Below are 20,891 nucleotides of genomic sequence, written 5' to 3'. Positions count from 1 at the left end.
AAAGGGAAAGAAAACAATTTTCCTGTACTGCTTTCTGTACACCTAGTTGCTGCAAAAGGCACCATAAATTAATCTCTCGCAGAGAGTAAAGGGCCCCTGCTTCCTGCTGACATTGTAGCTCACCTGTAGGAACTACCTCACTAAGCTTCACCCCTCTGTGGATTGTTATGTCCAGATGCGCAGGAATTAAAATCGTTTCGGCTTTCAAAATTCCTTCCACAGAAACTGGCGATATGGGCAAGAAGGTTCTTTCTTAACTTTTCAAAGCATTTCTAATTACAAGGGTTAGAACGTGCTGGGAAGAGCAAGCCAACCCTGCAGTTGCACCGCCCCATGCTTTCGCACCTTGCCAAACTTGAACTTCACTGACAGAAGGCTGAAACCAACTGATGCCTAAACTACCTAACAGCGGGCCTGGGCCTCACAATGTGTGTGCAGCAAAACTACTAATGGAAAGCAGAGGGATTGAGGGAAGTTACTGTAGTTTCCTCAACAATGAAGACAGTTGAATAAACTTAGCCGAAGTTGCCTTTCTTCCCAAATTTCCAATTGACATTTTCAAATTTAACTATCTTAAATATGAAATAATTAGCTTCTAAACAGAAGGCTTTCCCTGATCTGATCTCCCAAGAGTTTACAACCACAGAAACTAAGAAACTGCTGTGCACAAGGAGTCTGCCAGAGTCTGGCACCTTTCTATGTACTTTACAGTGTCCACAGCTCCGTTGTTTCCTCTTTGGTCTGATCAACTTATTTAACAAATGATACAGGAGCCAGTTGTTTTTGTATTGGTGGAAAGACTGCCTTTCCATAGAAACCCAAACACTAGTATCACAGAAATGAGGAGCCATTTAGTATTCATCTACAAATCCCTCCTTCCATACATAAATAATGCTGTCTTATAAACCCTACTCTAAATATCCTATGTGACCCAATAGAATTAAATTAGTCTTGAGAATTAAAACAGTTCAGTTCCCCATACTGCTGTTCAATGGGCATGGAACTCTGATGGAGTGAATTTGCTTTCCCCAACCTGTTCCCTCAACTTTAGACAGAATTTGAGGTTACTATCTCAATAAATAAATAAATAAATAAATAAATAAATAAATAAATAAATAAAATATACTAGAAAAATGGAAAGGAAATAACATATCAAAAGTAGAGTGGAAATAAAACCCTTAGCATATGTGTTTTAAGATGGCTCTGTGTATCTGCTGAACATAATACATTTTTAATAAGTGGGATTACATTGCCCTGGCAGTACAGTTCAGTGAAAGGCCTTCTGTGGACAGAAAAAGATCCAGTCAGACAACACAGCATCAAGAGTGAGGAGATGCCCATACAACAGAACTTATGCAAATTGTTCCAAACAGTGACACTGCAGAAGCGGATCATCCTCAACTATAATGAACCTATATATTAAATCAACACACACACACATACACACAGAGAGAGTCAGAAGCCCAGAGAGACAGAGACAGACAGACAGAGACGCAGAGACAGAGAGTGACAAAGAGGCATGCACATAGACAGTTCTTGGAAGCATAGAATTGATGACATACAAACTGGTAAAGGAGAAACAAACAGGGCAGGTAGGACCCTACGTGGTAGGACCCAAGTCTGAAAGCAGAACCTAAGAAGACTGGGAAAGAGAGAGGAAAGGGAGAGCCTGCATTTGTTTTCCATCACCTTGCCCTCCCCGTATTTGCTTTATCGAGATAGAGAGCAGTCAACCGTTTGAGAACCAAGTGACTTCAAATATATAACCCAGCAGGCCTGGGATGCAGGACGTTTACCACGGGATCTAGATGTTTCACTGAATAAATCAACAGTCCTAATTTGAGTAGTTTATAAGTAGCCGCAATTCAAATTCAGACACTGGGGGAACATAGACAATGCTGTTTTCCTATCTTACTTTGCTCCCCTTCCCCAATTTCTCACCATTGGAAGAAAAGACGGCGCTGAGAGGAAACTACTCATGCTTAGATGCTACTTGAATTTCTAAAGACCATTCCAGAGTCTACTCCCAACTCAAGACAGAACAGAAAAGAAGGAAATCTCAGAAGAGGCCTTAGGGAATGGTGAAAAGAAATACCTCATTGGCTTCAATATGGAGAATCTAGGAAGTGGTATGGTTTATAGAGAAATCTTCCATCTGACTGTCTCTAGAGTGGCAGAACACCAATATATAGCCAGCCAGTCTATGGAGGGCTTCAAAAAGACTTTCTCAAAGTTACAACAGAGACAATACCAAAAATATCATGCCCTCCTTCAGGGAAAAAAAAAAGCCTGTTGGAGGGTTTACAGAATCATAGCAGGTTGGTAGAGGTTGGGTGAGAAGACACATAGCGCATTAAGAGACCATTAGAGCCACAGGTATCTCAAGTGACTTAGCCAAGATATAGCAATGTCCCCGAAGTAACAGATGTCACACCAGTGAAAGCTGAACAACCAGGAAGTGGTCAGATAATAGTGGCTCCCAAGCCCTTTAGACACCTCTCCTAGTTCCAGACTGCCTTCAGAAAGAAAAGTTGGAAGAACAGGTTGAGGCAGTAAAGAGAGGCCTGAGTTAGCTGCTCTATTAACCAAAAGAAAACATCTCCAACCAAAAGTGGATTTTCTTGATCTGACAAAGGTCTCATAGAAAACCATCAAGCTGAGTTATGGCTTCTTACTTAATGGAATCATATTTTTAAAAAACACACTTTTTAACATGTTAGTTGATAGCTCAAGAAAATGCATGTCCACCACAGTAGATACAAGTTGGTGCTTCCGAATTGAAGACACCATGAACAAGCACTACAAGCAATTAAAACCCTACTTCTGAGTCAATGGTAGAGCTAGCCATTCTACAGAGGAGGAAAACGCTTTTGCAAATTTATTTTCATGCCCTACCTCATTTATGGAAAGCTTTGGAAAAAAAAAAAAAAACAATAAAAAAAATAGACCAGGCCCTTCTCATGAAAGACTCCCTATAAGATCATGCCATGCAGGGCTGAAAGCCAGAGAGAAGCAAAAGTTTTGAGGAATGAGCTATCCTGGTATCATGCAGTGACTCCAGAGACAAGAAAGCTACTGTGAGTGGCTTATGCTATAGTGAAAGTGTATCCCTTTCAAGGAGAGTTGCTGACCTTTGCAAAGTCTACACGATGCCCGTCCCCTCTGCGGAAAATGTCTTTGCCTCCAGTGACAGGACTGAAGTAGGTCATTGTACATCCTTCTCTCTCTGCTCATCAGTAGCTCTTGTTTCCTTTCTGGAGCAAGAAAAGTTCCATGTGCTCTAACGTACCCTTCAGAGGCCATGGACATCTGACTCAAGCAAAGTGGTGAGTGAAAGGTAAGGGGCTGCTTCCCAATTACTCCCCGTACCTGGGACCAGCTCCTCTTGTTCCATGGCTGTACTCCTTGAAGCAGATATACAGCTGTGCCTTCATGAACCATTCTTTGTTCTACCTGTGAGCTGTGTCATTACAGCTCAAAGCTGGATCTCTGAGGTCAAATGTGCAATTCAGATCATCTGCTTTGGTCTCCCCTTCTTGCAAACACACAGCTATTCTAACAATAGGTTCAAAACCTGACGAATCTTCTAACAGTTGCACAAAGTGTATTTAAGAATGTAAAGATTCGAATCCTCTCCCTGGAGATCTAGCATCGCTACCTCCAGGACAAGTCTTACAACAGTTCACATTACAGCTTTAAAGGTGGCGGGAAATGGTCGAAATTCAGAAATATGAGTAAAGAACACATGAATTAATATCAAAATGCTGAACTGCTTCAGCGCTAACCTCACGTCTCAGAGACTGCCATGAAATCATCCGTACTGTTAAGGCAGAGTGAATTTACTTGTACTCATTACCTGGCTGTATGAGTTCATAGCCCTGCCAGGGGAACCGATATGAAAATTTTCTTTAAAACTTTAAATTCTATTTGGATTCAGTATGCTATCCCACAATGTATTTATTATGATAGGAAAATACATTTCCCATGTCAACCTTTAAATAAAGATAAACCAGAAAGAAGGCCATTGAGCTTCTCAGGTTGTAGGGCAGTCCTGCATGCGCTCAGGTTCGTATTTACAGTCCGATAGACAGCCTGGACAGGAAAACTGAAAATGTTCAGGAATGAATTCCTGCAGATGGTGAACCTTCGATCGAGGCTCTGAGAAGTCAATGATACTTGTTTCAAGTCCTGGAAAAGGGGGAAAGTATAAAAAAGGAGGAAAGAGAAGACCTAGAGGTGACAACTTGTGGTGTGATAGGAGCAGGAAGAACACACTGGTTACATGCCAGGGGAAGAAAAGATCAGAGCTTTACATTAATTACCTATGAGGGGCCAGTTCAAAGCAGCATCAAAAGTATAGAGAAATGGTCTGGACGAAGAAGATATCTAGGTTCAGAGATAAGGTAAAGGCTGGTAGCCAAGCTGTGGAATGGCTTCTCAGGGCCTACATCTCCTCTACCCCAGGATTTCCAGTATGGATAAGAACCAGTTCCCGCACTAGCTCTCAGGCACAGTTAATATATGACCGCTGTTCTGGAAACTAAGAATATGATCAGCAGTCAGCCTTTTGATGCATGGACAGGTGACTGAAAGGTAACCCACAGGTTCCGAATGAACTCAGAGATGTAATAATGTCAAGGCAAATGGTACCCGAATTATTATGGACCACAAGAAGCTGTCATGAGACGGCTCATGCATAAATGCTACCAGAACAGCCCTTATCTGCCTTCCTTTACTATGTTTCGGGGTGGGGGGAGGTCATCTTTGTTCTCAGTGTCAGATCAGTATTCCTGTGACAAAAGAAAGCCTTGGTACAAGTAGGCGACCATTCCTCTAAAAGCCTTGTGGTAGAACATGTCTACTCAGGTTTGTTTTGATCCGGTTCTTTTATAGGTTTCTCTGTCTTTAAGCCCACACAATATTGAACATTCTAGGCTTGCTGACCAACAGACTGCAAGATAAAAGACAATGCTAAGATTGTGAATGTTCGGAATTTCTTACTTTAAAAGAAAACTCACTGAGACTTAGACTCCATGGAGCAAAACAGTAATGCGACCACAACACGACAAAGCTTCTACTATGAACAATAATCCCCTTGGTTCTTGGAAATGTATTTCTCTTATATCTCAATTTTACTGAAAATGGTATTTCCAAAAAAAAAAAATTGAAATCATAGTTTGCTTTTAAAAGCTTACAAATATAGTGGATGCTTTTAAATTTCTAAAATGACAACTTCACTAACCTTTTTCTTATCATGTTTAACATGAAAAATTATCAACAATGTCACAGAGCACTCTATGTTTTTGAATTAATGGGGAAAAAACTATCTCAGCATAAGGAGTTACTATATTCCTGGCTAGGCTTCTTATGTTATTGGCCACAGCTCCTTTAGAAAAGAAAAAAGAAAAAAAAAAGAAAGAAAGAAAAGCTGTTGGGGAGAGATCACAAAATTACAAGCATCAAAATACTTTTTCTAAATATTTTTCTAAATGCACATATAAAAAATATGTAAATGTGTAAATGCTAAGTTTACTTGTGTCAATTGATAACTAGTATGAAGTCTATCAGAGAAAGCCTAGGTTCTAAAATACTGTAATTTCACATAACATTCTAATACAGAACTTTTCTTGACACTGTGAGGGGAAAATCTCTTCTGGAACATTTTTGTTGTTGTTGTTGTTTTAGATTTTTCTAATATAGTTTATTTGAAAAGCCAAAGAACTTTATTGGTTTTTAAAAATGATTTATGTCACATAGTACTGGGTATTGCACCTAGAGCTTCATGCTCTACAGTGAGGTACAGCCAGAGCGCTAACACCCGTCCCTCACAGGACACAGCCACAGTAAGACAATTTGAGGAATAGGGAGAGACTGCATAATTCTCATTCAGACTCACACTAGCACCATGAAATCAAACATCTGGGGCTAAGCTAAAGAAGGCACCATGAAGTCAGCAACTAAAAAGGGAAAGTGAGAGAAACTAGCAGGCAGGAAAGGGCGTATGAGAGAAATGCTCAGATCAGGCGAAGCAAGGAAGAGGAATGCACTCGGGAGAGCAAAGGCCTCAAGCATGTCCTTCGCCCTGTAGAAAGCAGGAGAGCTCCCGCTCCACATGAACCGTCTGTTTGGGTCTCAGCTCGAAGAGTGTGTTACTCAGTTCCTTTCCTCTAAAAGAGAAGTTTTACACACACACAGACACCACACACACACCACATCACACAGCACACACCACACACACAGAGACACCACACACATGCCACACCACACACACATCACACACATGCCACACCACACACACACACATCACATACCATACACACACAGACACCATGCACACACCACACCACACACACACACACAGCACATACCACACACATACACAGACACCACACACATGCTACACCACACACACATCACACACATGCCACACTACACACACACATCACACACCACACACACACACACACACACACACACACACACACCATGCACACACCACACCACACACACACACATCACACACAGCACACCACACACACACACATCACATAGCACACCACACACATGCCACACCACACATACCACACGCACACCACACCACACACATCACACAGCACAGCACACACCACACACACAGACACCACACACATGCCACACCACACACACACACACACACACACACATCACACACCACACACATACAGAGACACCACACACATGTCACACCACACACACACACATATCACACATCAAATACCACACACACACACACACACCACAGCACAACACACACACATACACATCACACATCACATCACACACACACATCACGCACACCACACACATGCCACACCAAACACACCACACACATACCACACCACACACATCACACAGCACACAGACCACACACACACAGACACCACACACATCACATACCACACACACACACAGACACCACGAAAATACCACACCACACACACACACCACACACCACACACATACACAAACACCACACACATGCCATACCATACACACACATATCACACATCAAGCACCACACACACACACACACAGACACCACACACACACACAGACACCATACACACACCACAACACACCACACACACCACAACAAAACACACACACAGCACACACAGCACACACAGCACACACAACACACACACACATACCCCACACCTCACTTTATCTTTGAACTCTATAAATTGAACAAAATAGTTTTGGTGCAAGTTCATTTACAAGTGGGTTTTCCTACAGCCTTCCTATCATAGTAATCTGTCATAGTGTGGACTTAAATAACAAGTGACTGTACTCAGCATTCACTCCTGTCCAATATCTGAGCACTGACTCTTCTTCCTTCAACACAGTTTCCACCCTGCTATTTCACACATACGCACTGAGACATGGTATGAATTAGAAAAGGATGGTGGTCGTGAATATTGAAATTTTCTGGTTCAAATACGCATAGGATCTAGTTTAAATAAAACACACTCTAAACAACTGAGAGGAATTGTTGCATGGAAGGGCAGACAACCACTTGACTCAAAGAAGCATCTACTTTTTCATTGTCTCCTTTTCTCTAAAACATGAAATAGTTAGAGACGACTGCCAGAGTTGAAATATCTTCACTGCAGTGATACAATGGTATTATAATAAACCTATTTACAATGTGGCTGGCATTACATTATTCTCTCTCTCTCTCTCTCCCTCTCCCTCTCTCTCTCTCTCTCTCTCTCTCTCTCTCTCTCTCTCTCTCTCTCTCTCACACACACACACACACACACACACACACACAACTTGCTCACTGAATTTTCACTGATAGCTCTAGGCAAAACGCTCTACTATAGTGCTATTTTCTAAACAAAGAAATTGAGTTTAAAAAGAAAATATCTTCCGAGTGTAAGTGAGCTACTAAGTTTCAACTCCAGCATTCTGCTGCTAGTGGCCAATTCCAAACTGGAAGTCATTGCCATGTAAAGATAATGTTAGAAATGTGAGCACCACCCTCCAGCAATAAACAAGCCTACAGCCAGAAGTGCAGCAGCAGTGTCTCTACTCCAAAAAGCAGCAGAGAACAAACAAGTGCAGGATTCTCTGTCTGCCATTGCACTGCCACTAAAGAAAGGTGATCGACTGAATGCTTCATACTTTCTGTCAAAAGTAGCATCTAGAAATTTAAACCATCACTTTAAAAATCAGTGTGTCCCTGGCTCAATGAATAGGAAGGGGCTCCGAAAGATTCCAACCCCAAATTTGCATATGGAACTTGGGAATCAAGTAGAAGTCACAAATGCTATTTACCTAGATATATCATGTTCCTCCCTTTAAATGGTCATCCTGACATCAGAAATGCCCAGTGCCAAAAGAAAGAAGGAGAGGAAGGAAGAAAGAAAGAAAGAAAGAAAGAAAGAAAGAAAGAAAGAAAGAAAGAAAGAAAGAAAGAAAGAAAGAGGGGGGAGGGGGAGGGAGGGAGGGAGAGAGAGAGAAAGAAAGAAAGAAAGAAAGAAAGAAAGAAAGAAAGAAAGAAAGAAAGAAAGAAAGGAAGGAAGGAAGGAAGGAAGGAAGGAAGGAAGGAAGAAAGAAAGAAAGAAAGAAAGAAAGAAAGAAAGAAAGAAAGAAAGAAAGAAAGAAAGAAAGAAAGAAAGAAAGAAAGAAGAGAGAGAGGATAGAGGGTAGGAAGGAGGGAGGGAGGCAGGGAGGGAAGGAAGGAAGGAAGGAAGGAAGGAAGGAAGGAAGGAAGGAAGGAAGGAAGGAAGGAAGGAAGGGAGGGAGGGAGGGAGGAGGGAAGGAAGGAAGGAAGGAAGGAAGGAAGGAATAGAAAGAGGGAAGGAAGGAAAGAAGGAAGGAAGGAAGGAAGGAAGGAAGGAAGGAAGGAAGGAAGGAAGGAAGGAAGGAAGGAAGGAAGGAAGAGAAAGAGGGAAGGAAGGAAAGAATAGAAAGAGGGAAGGAGGGAAGAACAGAAGGCAGGAAGGAAGGAAGACTAAAACAATAGAATTTAGTGTGGATTCTGGGATTATACAAGGCTGAAAATCTAATGGATCTGAGCCTAGCCAGGCTACCCTGACATACCCCTCTGGGCTGAGCAATGACCTTCACTGTTTCATTTCTGGAGACTGCGAAGTCCTATCGTTTACTGTGCTCAGACTGACAGGGACCTTAAAGGCCATTTTTCCTTGTGGCTGCATCAAAAATTTGGAAGCAAAAAGGTCAGCCCCAGTATCTTGCCATTTTCTTTTTGACAGTCAGAGACAAAATCTGTGTCAAAAGTCTGCTACCAAAAACAAAAAGACCAGACCACGTGTAAAATGAGGTTTCCTCATTCTCACACTAAAATAAATGAATAAGTACTTCTGATCAAAACATAATGATTGTTGTATTTTAAGGCAGTCTAAACTTTGGAAGAGGATGCTGTTTTAAAGAAAATCACAATTGAAGGTTATGATTGAAATTGAATATCAGATACATTGAGATTGAAAATAGATGAAAATCGAATATGATCTCTCTATCCAAAATAACGAAGGGAGCATCCAGCCAACACTTCCTTCACTGTGTGAAGCTACAGTTTTTAGTTAAATTTTACTGTTTGAATTCAAAATAATATGAGTAGTTAAATTTCAATCCATAGGAGTTAAAACAAAAGCAAGACAATAATTTTTGTAAGATGTTTTATGGAGAAAAAGTTTACCAAATTCTTATAGTGACTTTTTAAAAGTCTAAATATTTATGATTTTCACTGAAAGAAGTTGAGGCTATCAGTCCATATAAATGGAGTTATGTGGTATTTCCTTTTTTGTTTTCTCTTAGTATTCCCAATAATAATTTCTGCCCATCTCCCTAGTGGATGGAACAAGGTTTGGATGAAATAATATTTATAAAATCTTGACGCTCTTACTTTCCTTTATCTTGTCTCTCCATTTAAATGATCATTCTGAAATCAGAAATGGCCAGAGACACAATAAATAAATAAATACATAAATATATAATAAATAAATAATAAATAATCCTTGTGTTTAAATTTCAGATCAAAAACCTTAGCAAAACACAATCTATCAAAATTATGCTACAGACATTCATCTGTCCCTGGCTGAAGTATATAAATTTTACATAGCATAATGCTCCACATAACTGTATTTCATTTGTGATACAACTCTGGTAGTCTTTTTGAATTAACAGGTACAGGGAACTCCTGTAGCCGCTGAATACCTAAACTGACAGGGAAGTAGCAAGTGCCATCTGGATTTTCTGTTTTTAGTGTCATAGCAAATGAAAGTGAAAATCAAATCCTATGAATACATGCTTCAAAGATGAAAGTCTCTCATTAATCACTAGATTTTTTTTTCAAAAGGTTTGTATCTAAAGCCTAAATTTGTTTCTTGGGCTTTTGAATCAAGTAGAAGCTACAACGGCTTTTTATCTAGATATATCAAGAACGTTTCAGACTACGTTTTCTTAAAGTATAAGTCAAAACACCAACAAACCTGGTTTTCCAAACCCAGGAGGTCAATATCTTCCTGTGAGGAAGGAAACACCTGACTGTGTGCAGTCAGCTGACCAGCAGCCATGCCTGTGCTGGAGCTAATCACATAGGAGCAGCGCCTGCACACACATCATCTACTCGAAAGCTTTTATATCACTCTGGAATTGGGTCTTTTTAAGACAGCAGCACAAAACTTGAGGACTATACACACTTAGCAAAGCTGAACTGCACAATCCAGTATTGTCCAGCATGATAAAGGTTTTACAGCAGATCTTTGGAAATAGCTCGTTCTCTTAAGAGACACTCTATAGACAGTGAAGAGCAATGTCCCATTTCCCAGCCCCAGCCCCTGGCCATGCTGTGACCATTTTGTGTTTCTGTGAGTTGGACAATTTCAGAGACTTCATATAATTGGATCCTGCCATTTTTGTCCTTCTGTCCAGCCTTATCCCACTGGAGAATGTTTTCAGAGTAACCTCATCAAAAAGTAAAGCTGTAGATCCCTGTAGACAGAAATGTATCCAAAGAACTTATCTTGGATAGAAGAAATGATGGCGAATTACCTTGTGTTGGCTGTTTATATAGTGTGCATGCAGATACACATGGCATATTGCAATGGAGATATGTATCTATCTATTTTTCTACATGTTTAACATTGCTCCACCATCCCTCCATCTTTCTTTGTGTAGCACCATTATTTTTCCATTTCAACCCCAGCTGCGTCATTGTTGCTGCCAGAATCTCTGGTGGTTTGGATTTTTTTGGAGAAAATATACAATTTAAAATTGTGTTTTTTCTTTTTTTTTTATCAGAAAGGAAAGTCATCAAGACTTAGATTTTATTTTAGGAACAAAGTAAGGTTTCATGGGAGCAAAACAGAAAGCCTTGGTGTAGAGAAGGTTTGTTCATTTTCTATAGCATTACTGAAGTGTCGTATGCCTTGATAACCCTATCAATGTTTGGATCATCTCAGTGGGGGAAATGCCTTAATTTAACTCTATTTTGCTGTCTCAGCAAAGGTAAGTTGTCTATTTTGAGAGCCTTGAGTTTTGTTGGGTTTGGTTGGGTTTTGTTTTTTTGTTTTTTTTTTTTCTGAACTGGGAAATTCTATACTGGTGTATATTTATTGTCAATAAAGTATAGTTTCCTGAGCTAACTTACTGCCTCAGTTTCCTTAAGTATAAAATACAGGTGGCCAGTGGGTGGAGGCGGTGGTGATGGGAGGTGGCCATTAGTTATGGACCTGCTTAAAACAGTAACTTATGTTCTTCAAACAGTAGACAAGAGATACAAGTCAATGCAGGTTGGTCATGGGTCCCAGGACACTGACCCTCTCTCTTATTTTGTGCTCTCTAGTGTCTCTCTTTCAATGCCATCATGGAAGAGCTGGGAATCTCACTCAAGAATCAGAAAAAATTAAAGAAAAAGTCAAGAACTAAGGGCAAATCTTCTTTCACAAGTATCCTTACTTGTCATCAGAGACGAACTCAGAGAAAAGAGACTGTGGCGTGACCCAAGAACACGCCTGTAAAGAAGAAAAAGGCCATGCCCATGACACATATTTGGAGGACAGATTTCTGAGGAACAGGAGATATGTTTCCACATATCTTTATCCATAACTCCAGTCATGGATAGAGGGAGAAGAAATGCACAATTTTTAAAGCTCACATAGATATTACTTGAGGAGTGAAACTGATTCTTTTCAGATGAATTTGTATGCACAATTATTTTGAATTTTTTCTTTTCCTCCAATAAATTGCTATGTGTGCTTTCTAAATAATAATAAACAAGCGGATTTTGTTTTTCATAGCAAGTTTGAGCCTCGGTTTGTTCCCCTTGCTTTCCCAGTGCTGAGTATTAAGTATCACCAGCTATAGAATTTGCTGTTCTGTCAGGTGGTGGTGACACACGCCTTTACTCCCAGCACTTGGGAGGCAGAGGCAAGAAGATTTCTGAGTTTGAGTCCAGCCTGGTCTACAGAGTGAGTTCTAGAACATCCAGGGCTACACAGAGAAACCCTGTCTCGAGAAAAAAAAAAAAGAATTTGCTGTTCTGAGGAATCTATTAATACATCCATTTAGGAATGAGTTTAAAAATAGTTGCTTTCAGTTTATAGATGGTGCCTACTTGATATAGAAAGAAAATCCATTCGTCTTTATGTTCTAAAAATCTAATTGTATACACTGCTTAAATATTATTTGAACATTAGCAAGTATATTATAAAAGAGTGATTTTTAAAGGGGAAAATATATGTAAAAAGTTTTCAGCACATTCTAAGGCATCATACAGAGATCACGTGAGAGAAACATATGCGTTTTCTGTCCTCGTACAAACGAGAAGAAAATGTCTATTGCAGGAAGCAGGATCAGAATGTGGATGTCAAAGCTGGCTAGGCATGCAGAGGCAGCTGCCTGAGGGGCAAAGCTCTGGGTCTGTAGAATGACACAGGTGCCATCAAGTGATACACTATGCTGCGGGAAGAAGATGGAAGCCGTAAGGGTCCCAGGCACTCACATAAAAAAAAAAGTAAAAGAAAAAGAAAGAGAAAGAGAGAGAGAGAGAGAGAGAGAGAGAGAGAGAGAGAGAGAGAGAGAGAGAGAGAGGAAGAGGAAGAGGAAGAGGAAGAGGAAAAGGAAGAGGAAAAGGAAAAGGGAAGAAAAAAAACTGTATGTAAAATTAGGTGGGAAAGAGTTTAATATATTGAAAATGTAAACTGCAAGGTGTGATGAGCCCAAGAGCAGCCATCACTCTAGCTGAGGAAACAGAAAGAAAGCGGACTGGGAAAGAACCACGGGAGAGCACACTGGAAGTTCCTCCATGACCCAAAAGATTCAGTCTGAACCAGATCAGCGGAGAAAGCACAGGACCATGGGGGTCACCTTGGGATAATTCAGTTAGCAATTCAGCGAGAGTCATGAAGGACAAGAGGAAGCGGGGAGGATGACATCGTTGGAGATATCACCTATCTAGTGGGAAACTGCTGTCGTTCAGCTTGCTGGGAAACAAAGAAGAAATCAACTCAATTTTCATTTACGTAAGTCTCATATTTAATATGATTATTTCCTAAATTCGGGAAACTTTAAAGCAGTCCCATCAGACTCTAAATACAAACACATTTCCACACATGAAAACAGCGACAAAATACCAAGCCAGACTCACTTATAATCCTGACGCTTGAGAAGTGGAGGTAGAGGAACCAAGAACCCAAGGCAAGCCTCTGCTACATAGAAAGTTTGAGGCCATCCTATGCGACATGGATGACGGCCCCACACACCAAGAAAAGATCCTGAAAATGTCAATAAAAATACTGAAGAGCTGTTTTGCTAGACAGTAACCAATACTCAGAATTCAAATTAATCAGATATTTTTTATTGACAATAAATAGAAGAAATGGACCAAAAAAAAAAAAAGTGCACTAGAGGGGAGATGGAGTTGAAGTGGCAGGAGTAGAGGAATGGAAAACTGTATCAGGAGATACATTGCATGAGAAAAAAATCTACTTTTAATAAAAGGGGAAAAACAATATACTAAAGTAAAATTAAAGAGGAAATGGAGAGATGGCTCAGAGGTTAAGAGCACTGGCTGCTCTTCCAAAGCCCCAGGTTCGAGTCTCAGTAACCACATGGCAACTCACAAACTCAGTCTATAACTGCAGCTCCAGAGGACATGACAGCTGCACAAAGACATACGTCCTGGCAAAGCACCAGTACATATAAAATAAAAATAAATCAGTTTAAAATAAAATTAGCAGATAACAATGGTTTTCCTGTTAAATGTTGTAGGCTGTAAAAAGCAAAGCACTCTTTCTGGTGATTAAAAAAAAAACTTTTTGTAAATAAAAATATATCATTAAATGCTTCAATAGAAATATGATCAGTCCTATTTCCCCGGCAAAATGTCAGTCAGATTACTTATAACTTGAGGAAATCTGAATGAAGCATTGCAAATCATTGTTTCCTGAATCATACGAACCCTAGGTACCTGAAGGGAGTTTAGAATGATATTTTGGAAAGGACCATGTAGCTTATTCACTTCACTAAAAACTGTATCAAATTATTGTGTTTCACATTTTCAATAGTTTTTCTTTCAGTTTTGAAAATATTTGTTTTCATACCTTATTATGCTAATTTGTGAAGATAGAAATGTGTAAAATTCTAATATTTAAAACACATTGAATGCCAGTCTCACTGTAGAGATACTCAAGTGTCTAACCATTGGTCTTCTGCTTTCATTTTTGTTACTGTGTGAAAACACTATGACCAAAAACATCCAGAGACTGTCCCACCTGGGGATCCATCCCATATATACTTACCAAACCCAGACACTATTGTGGATACCAGCAAGTGCTTGCTGACAGGAGCCTCATATAGCTGACTCCTGAGAGGCTCTGCCAGTGACTGACAAATAGAGAAATGGATGCTCTCAGCCAACCATTGTACTGAGCACAATGTTCCCAATGGAGGAGTTAGAGAAAGGACCAAAGGAGCTGAATGAAGTTTGCAGTCTCATAGGAGGAATAACAATATAAACCAACTGGTACCCCAAGAGCTCCCAGGGACTATGCCACCAACCAAAGAGTACACATGGAGGGACTCATGGCTCCAGCCAAATATGTACCAGAGGTTGGCCTTGTCAAACATCAATGGGAGGAGAGGCCCTTGGTTCTGTGAAGGATCGATGCCCCAGTGTAGGGGAATGCCAGGACCACAAAGCAGGAGTGGGTGGGTTGGTGAGCAGGGGAAGGAGGGATGGAATAGGACATTTTCGGAGGGGAAACAAAGAAAGGGTTAACATTTGAAATGTAAATAAAATATCTAATAAAAAATAAATCAAAAAAAGAAATTAACAAACTAAAAGAAAAAAGAAAAAGAAAAAGAAAAATGAAGTGTGGTATTTCCCTGAAGTTTTCAAAGGTATTATTGTAATAAATCTTCAAATTCAAAAGAAAAAAATAAAATGAAAACCCTATGACCAAAACCAACTCAGGGGAAAAGTTTATTTGGGTTTCAGTTTCAGATCCATCACTGAGGGAAGTCAGGGAAGAAACTCAGGAAGATCTTGGAAAAGAAACCATGAGGGTTTGCTTGTAGAGTCCTACTTAACTAGCTTTTTTAGACTGCCCAGAACCATCTGCCCAGGGAATGGTGCCACCCACGGTGGGCTGGGTTCTCCTACAGTAATTTACAATCATGACAATCCCCTCGAACATGTTGCAGTCCGATTTGAGGAATTATTCTTCGGTTGAAGCTAAGTCACAGCCTCAACTTCACTCTCAACTTCATAACTGAATTTTCTTTCAAATAATATAAAGTTTGCTATGTGACATTCTGTTAAAAGTATATTGAAGTAGGTAAAATTGCCAAAGAGAAATTTTTTTAAACCAAGAATAAATGCAGTACACAATCACCTGATGTTTTCATCCATAAAATTCCATCCTCTCATTCCTGGCTCTGTGTGAGTCTGTGTGCTTCCCGGTGAAGAATGGAGTAAGCTAATAAATTCAGAAGCCAGAAGAAACTACAGAGAATTTGGAGCCTGGTCCAGAAAAATTCCTGAGAACAAACATTAATCTCGGAGATTTTCATCCGAGTCACTAAAGAGCAGTGACTCATACAGAGTTATATACAAATCAATGGCAAAGTTAATTAAAAACTAGGTCTAACATTTCTTCCTTCAGCAATTTCCTTGATGTTAAAAGAATTAGATTGCTCAGGTGAGAGATTCGGGATGGGAGAGAAAGGTCGGGGTTGCAGGAATGGTGATGTTCACAGTTAAAATTGATTTTCCATTCACATCTCACCTGGCCCTCAGTGCAGGAAAAAAAACAAAAAACAAGACAACTTCCTTCTGCTGTGAGTTGAACACCCACCTGGGGTTCTGACTTCTCACTCAAAAGGAAGAGGGAAGTAAGGGGGCCAGTTAAAGAAAACTAAATAGATGTAAAATTGACCTGACTAAGAATTTTATTTTCTACCTAAGCAGATTCGCTTCTAATTTAACTCTTTGTCTTACAAAAAAATGGATATAAGATGGGCTCTTTATCAAGAGCATTCTGTAATTGCTTCAAGTGATAAATCATGGATGGAGTAATGGTATCCATTCAGGGAAAGGTCCACCTGGCAGCTGCCATGCAGGTCTTTCTTTAGAGACACAAGTCTACGAGTTTCAAAATGTATGCTGCATCAGATACACCCCGAGATGACTGAATCCTAGTTGGAACATCAACTTAAAAAAGGCAGAAGTTACAGTGTTCTTTCTTGAATTCATTAATAGTTTACTCTTCTAGCCTAGAGCAATGAAAGGAAGACAGATATTAAATGGTCCATGATCTCCAAACAAAGGATTATCAGTGCTGTGCAGCAAGCCTTTTCACAGACCAGCTGGAGAGTCTAGGGAAAGGGGCTTCCTGCAGAGATGAAGAGAGAATTAATAGACAGACGTGGGCTTCAAAAACAGATTTTAATCCTCATGTTTGTTGCTGTACAAGAAGAGAAAAGTACTCACATTGTAGTTTTTAAAATTCTCTGTGAAAGAAAGGGAAAATAAGAGAGAGTAAATTCACCGGAGTGAAGGCAGACATCGTACACGTGTAAGTAGTAATGAGAAGTCCCATAAGCCTCAGGTAAATGACTAACACATCCTGAAAGGCAAACTTCTAGAATTCCAAAAACATGGATGCTGGCTTGAGAGATGAGCATCCTCCTCCTACCATGTCCCAGGTGTGCCAGAGGACCTTGCTGTTAAGGTTTAACTTCCTAATGTCCATTAAGAGAAATGTATTCATCTCCCAAGAGTCTCCACAATTAGTAGAGAATTGAAAGGGAAGTGTGTGAGCAGATGTTATCTGATGTGTGGTGGACTGGGTGAGAATGGTCTCCCCAGACTCATGTACTCATGTATTCATGTAACCAACCCAGTTGGTGGGTTATTTAGGAAGAATTAAGCGGAATGACCTTTTTGGAGGAGTTATGTGTGGGAGTGAGGCTTTGAGGTTTCAAAAAGCCCAGTATCTTCCTCCTTCACTCCTTCCAATTGATGTAACCCTAACCCTAAACCCCAATCCATCTTATATGCATATCATAGCTTCCTGCCTTCTGTCATGCTGTTTGTCATGACAGTCATGGGCTCACCCTCTGAAACTGTAAGCAAGTCCCCAATTAAATGCCCTTTTATAAATTGCCTTGGCCATGGTGTCTCTTCACAGCAACAGGAGAGTTTGTTTGCAATCATTTTCTCTCTTCTACAGCCCTCATCACCCATCACCTTTTCAATGGCCAAGTGTCCAGACAGCCTAATTTTTCCTCAACAGTTCTATAAGTCACACAGATAAGAACATCCTTTTCCATTACAACAGTTCTCAGATAATAAACTGAAAGAAAGATGACATTTCAAGACCTGTAAGTCATATAAAGTACTCAGAAATTGCTGGTTGTTTGTGAGCCTAGAGGCTGCCTGGGGCTGAGAAAAAAGAAAAACAAACCCGGGTATGCCCCGTAGTTAAAACATTCCTGGGAACAGCTTAACCTTAAGGATAAAGAGGAATGTGAAGACATAACAGGGCTATCTGACCTGAGTCAACAACTCACAGAACTCTGACACCCTGCACGGACATGTAATTTCTCTGCTGATGTTTGAATAAGCCAATAGTGTGTCGCTATGCTGAATTCCACACCCCTAAGCCCCTTACCCCATAAAAACCCCTAGCTTCTGAGCCTCATGGCTGACATCCGTTATCTCCTGTGTGGGATGCATGTCAGTCCAGAGTTCCATCATTAAACGACCTCGTGTAATTACATCAAGGCCTTTTCGTGATTCTTTGGGTGCACGCCGAATCGGGAATTGAGTGGGGGTTTCCCCACTAGGTTCTATCAAAACCATAAGATATATTTCTCACTGACCCTCTAATGTCCTCTTTGTATCAACTACAATGTTGAAATAATTGAGTTCAAACCTATCCTGTTGATTAAATAGGATAGGTGACCTGGACCAGTAGTTCTTCCTGTGTTTATACTGGGACTCTGAAGGGGAGTGCCAGAAATAAGGAAAGTAGTCAAAAGCTGGTGTCAGATGGGCCGTGAGGGCTGATGAGCCAAGCCAGCTAGCTTTTAGTACCTCAGCTCCTAACATACCCCTCAATGAGGAAGTAGGAAACAAGTCAGTAATGAGAATCAGATGGCAGAATTTCAGGGCACTCAGAGTGCCTCTAGGTCCTCTTCTGCAAGGTGCACATTGCTCCAAGTACACAAAGTATCTCACATCTCAGTGTCTGGAACATGTCACCACAACTTTACAGGAAAATTGTAAAGTTTCAGGACCCAGCTCAAGCCCCTCACAGCCCTGGCACCAGTCCATTGCTGGCATTGCCACGCACGACACAGCTGAACACTCCTTGTTATATCTACAGTACCCCAAAGAGCCTTTGGCCCTACCCTACTCCCAACAAACAAGGAATGCCTACAGTTCAGTATGAGCCAGGGTTATCAAGAACCAACATCAAAGTAATCTTGACATTTCATCTGAACATTAAAAGAAAACTATGCATAATACTATAATGCATGCGTATGGGGGGGGGGGGAATGGAGAGTCAGAGAGAGAGAGATACAGAGAGACAGAGAGACAGAAAGACAGAGAGAAAACCTCCTGCTTCCCTATACTGTTCTGGGCACTGCTTTCAGTAATATGTCAAAGGCATACCATCATATATGTTAACTATAATTTTCCTTACCACTCATTTCATGACTCTACCCCAAATCTGGATAGTTAGTAGTTCATTCACAACATGGAGCATATAATATACAAGGTAATAATAAGGAAGCATTGTTGTTTATAATTACAAACATGTTCAGGGAAGTGAGATACCTTGCCCAATGTCATTTGCCCATGGCATCTATAAATTGGTGAGTAATAGCAATGCAGTCCTGCCTGCCACATCACCACAACCATGTCCTGTTCACACCCAACTCCTAGAGAACAAGTGTCATCCACAAAGTGCAGGTTTGTCCCTAGTATACGCAATCTCATGGGCCTGCTCAGCCTCAACACATGAAGATAGAACGTCAAGTTATATTCTCCATCCCAGACAAATAAACCGTTTGTCTTAGTCAGGGTTTCTATTCCTGGACAAAACATCATGACCAAGAAGCAAGTTGGGGAGGAAAGGGTTTATTCAGCTTACATTTCCACATTGCTGTTCATCACTGAAAGAAGTCAGAACTGGAACTCAGGCAGGTCAGGGAGCAGAAGCTTATGCAGAGGCCATGGAGGGATGTTCTTTACTGGCTTGCCCAGCCTGCTCTCTTATAGAACCAAGATTACCAGCCCAGAGATGGTCCCACCCACAAGGGGCCTTTCCCCTTTGATCACTAATTGAGAAAATGCCTTACAGTTGGATCTCGTGGAGGCATTTCCTCAACTGAAGCTCCTTTTTCTGTGATAACTCCAGCTGTGTCAAGTTGACACAAAACTAGCCAGTACACCGTTAATATAAGATAAGTAGCCAAGGAGCCCAGAGTGCTTATTGAGAAAATCCATGATTCTGCATGGAAGATTTTCCAGACTCTAAATTGTGGACATTCAAAACGGCAGTCTTAGCTTTTTACTTAAGTCTAAATTTATTTTCAATTTGAAAGAACTATTCATGAGGCAATTAGTCCTTTTCCACTATCTCTTAATAGAATAGACAGATAGATGATAGATAGATAGATAGATAGATAGATAGATAGATAGATAGATAGATAGATAGATAGATAGATAGATAGAAGGATATTGCTGTTACCTGGAAGTATTTCTGTGTAGCTAGGCATGGCCAAGACATTTAAACAATAAAGGGTCATTTCTTTCTTTTCTTTTTAAATTTTTAATATTTTTTATTACATATTTCCCTCAATTACATTTCCAATGCTATCCCAAAAGTCCCCCATACCCTCCCCCACACTTCCCTACCCACCCATTCCCATTTTTTTTTTTTTTTTTTTTGGCCCTGGCGTTCCTCTGTACTGGGGCATATAAAGTTTGTGTGTCCAGTGGGCCTCTCTTTCCAGTGATGGCCGACTAGGCCATCTTTTGATACATATGCAGCTAGAGTCAAGAGCTCCGGGGTACTGGTTAGTTCATAAGGTTGTTCCACCTATAGGGTTGCAGATCCCTTTAGCTCCTGGTACTTTCTCTAGTTCCTCCATTGGGAGCCCTGTGATCCATCCATTAGCTGACTGTGAGCATCCACTTCTGTGTTTGCTAGGCCCCGGCATAGTCTCACAAGAGACAGATACATCTGGGTCCTTTCAGCAAAATCTTGCTAGTGTATGCAATGGTGTCAGCGTTTGGAAGCTGATTATGGGATGGAACCCTGGATATGGCAGGCTCTAGATGGTCCATCCTTTTGACACAGCTTTAAACT

At 40.6% G+C, this 20,891-nt stretch overlaps 1 protein-coding gene across 9 annotated transcripts in view; it reads left to right on the top strand.

The window, feature by feature from the left end:
- The window catches only part of Grik1 (glutamate receptor, ionotropic, kainate 1), a 394,963-nt gene extending 382,661 nt beyond the window's left edge, over window positions 1–12,302 (top strand). For 3 of the 9 annotated variants that reach the window (XM_006522918.4, XM_006522915.4, XM_017316880.2), the window contains one exon: window positions 11,852–12,301. In XM_006522918.4, the coding sequence (XP_006522981.1) occupies window positions 11,852–11,934 (83 nt within the window). In that variant the 3' untranslated portion in view covers window positions 11,935–12,301. Of the gene's footprint in view, window positions 1–11,307; window positions 11,687–11,719 lie in introns of all 9 variants that reach the window. The other 6 variants (XM_006522919.4, XM_006522914.4, XR_384929.4 and 3 more) reach the window with 5 other exon arrangements.
- The last annotated feature ends 8,589 nt before the right edge of the window (window positions 12,303–20,891 follow it).

The sequence above is a fragment of the Mus musculus genome, chromosome 16 (genome assembly GCF_000001635.26).
Source record: "Mus musculus strain C57BL/6J chromosome 16, GRCm38.p6 C57BL/6J".
In the NCBI taxonomy this organism is placed as follows: Eukaryota; Metazoa; Chordata; class Mammalia; order Rodentia; family Muridae; genus Mus; species Mus musculus.
Note: the sequence above shows the minus strand (reverse complement) of the source record. Positions and strands in the feature narration are given on the sequence as shown.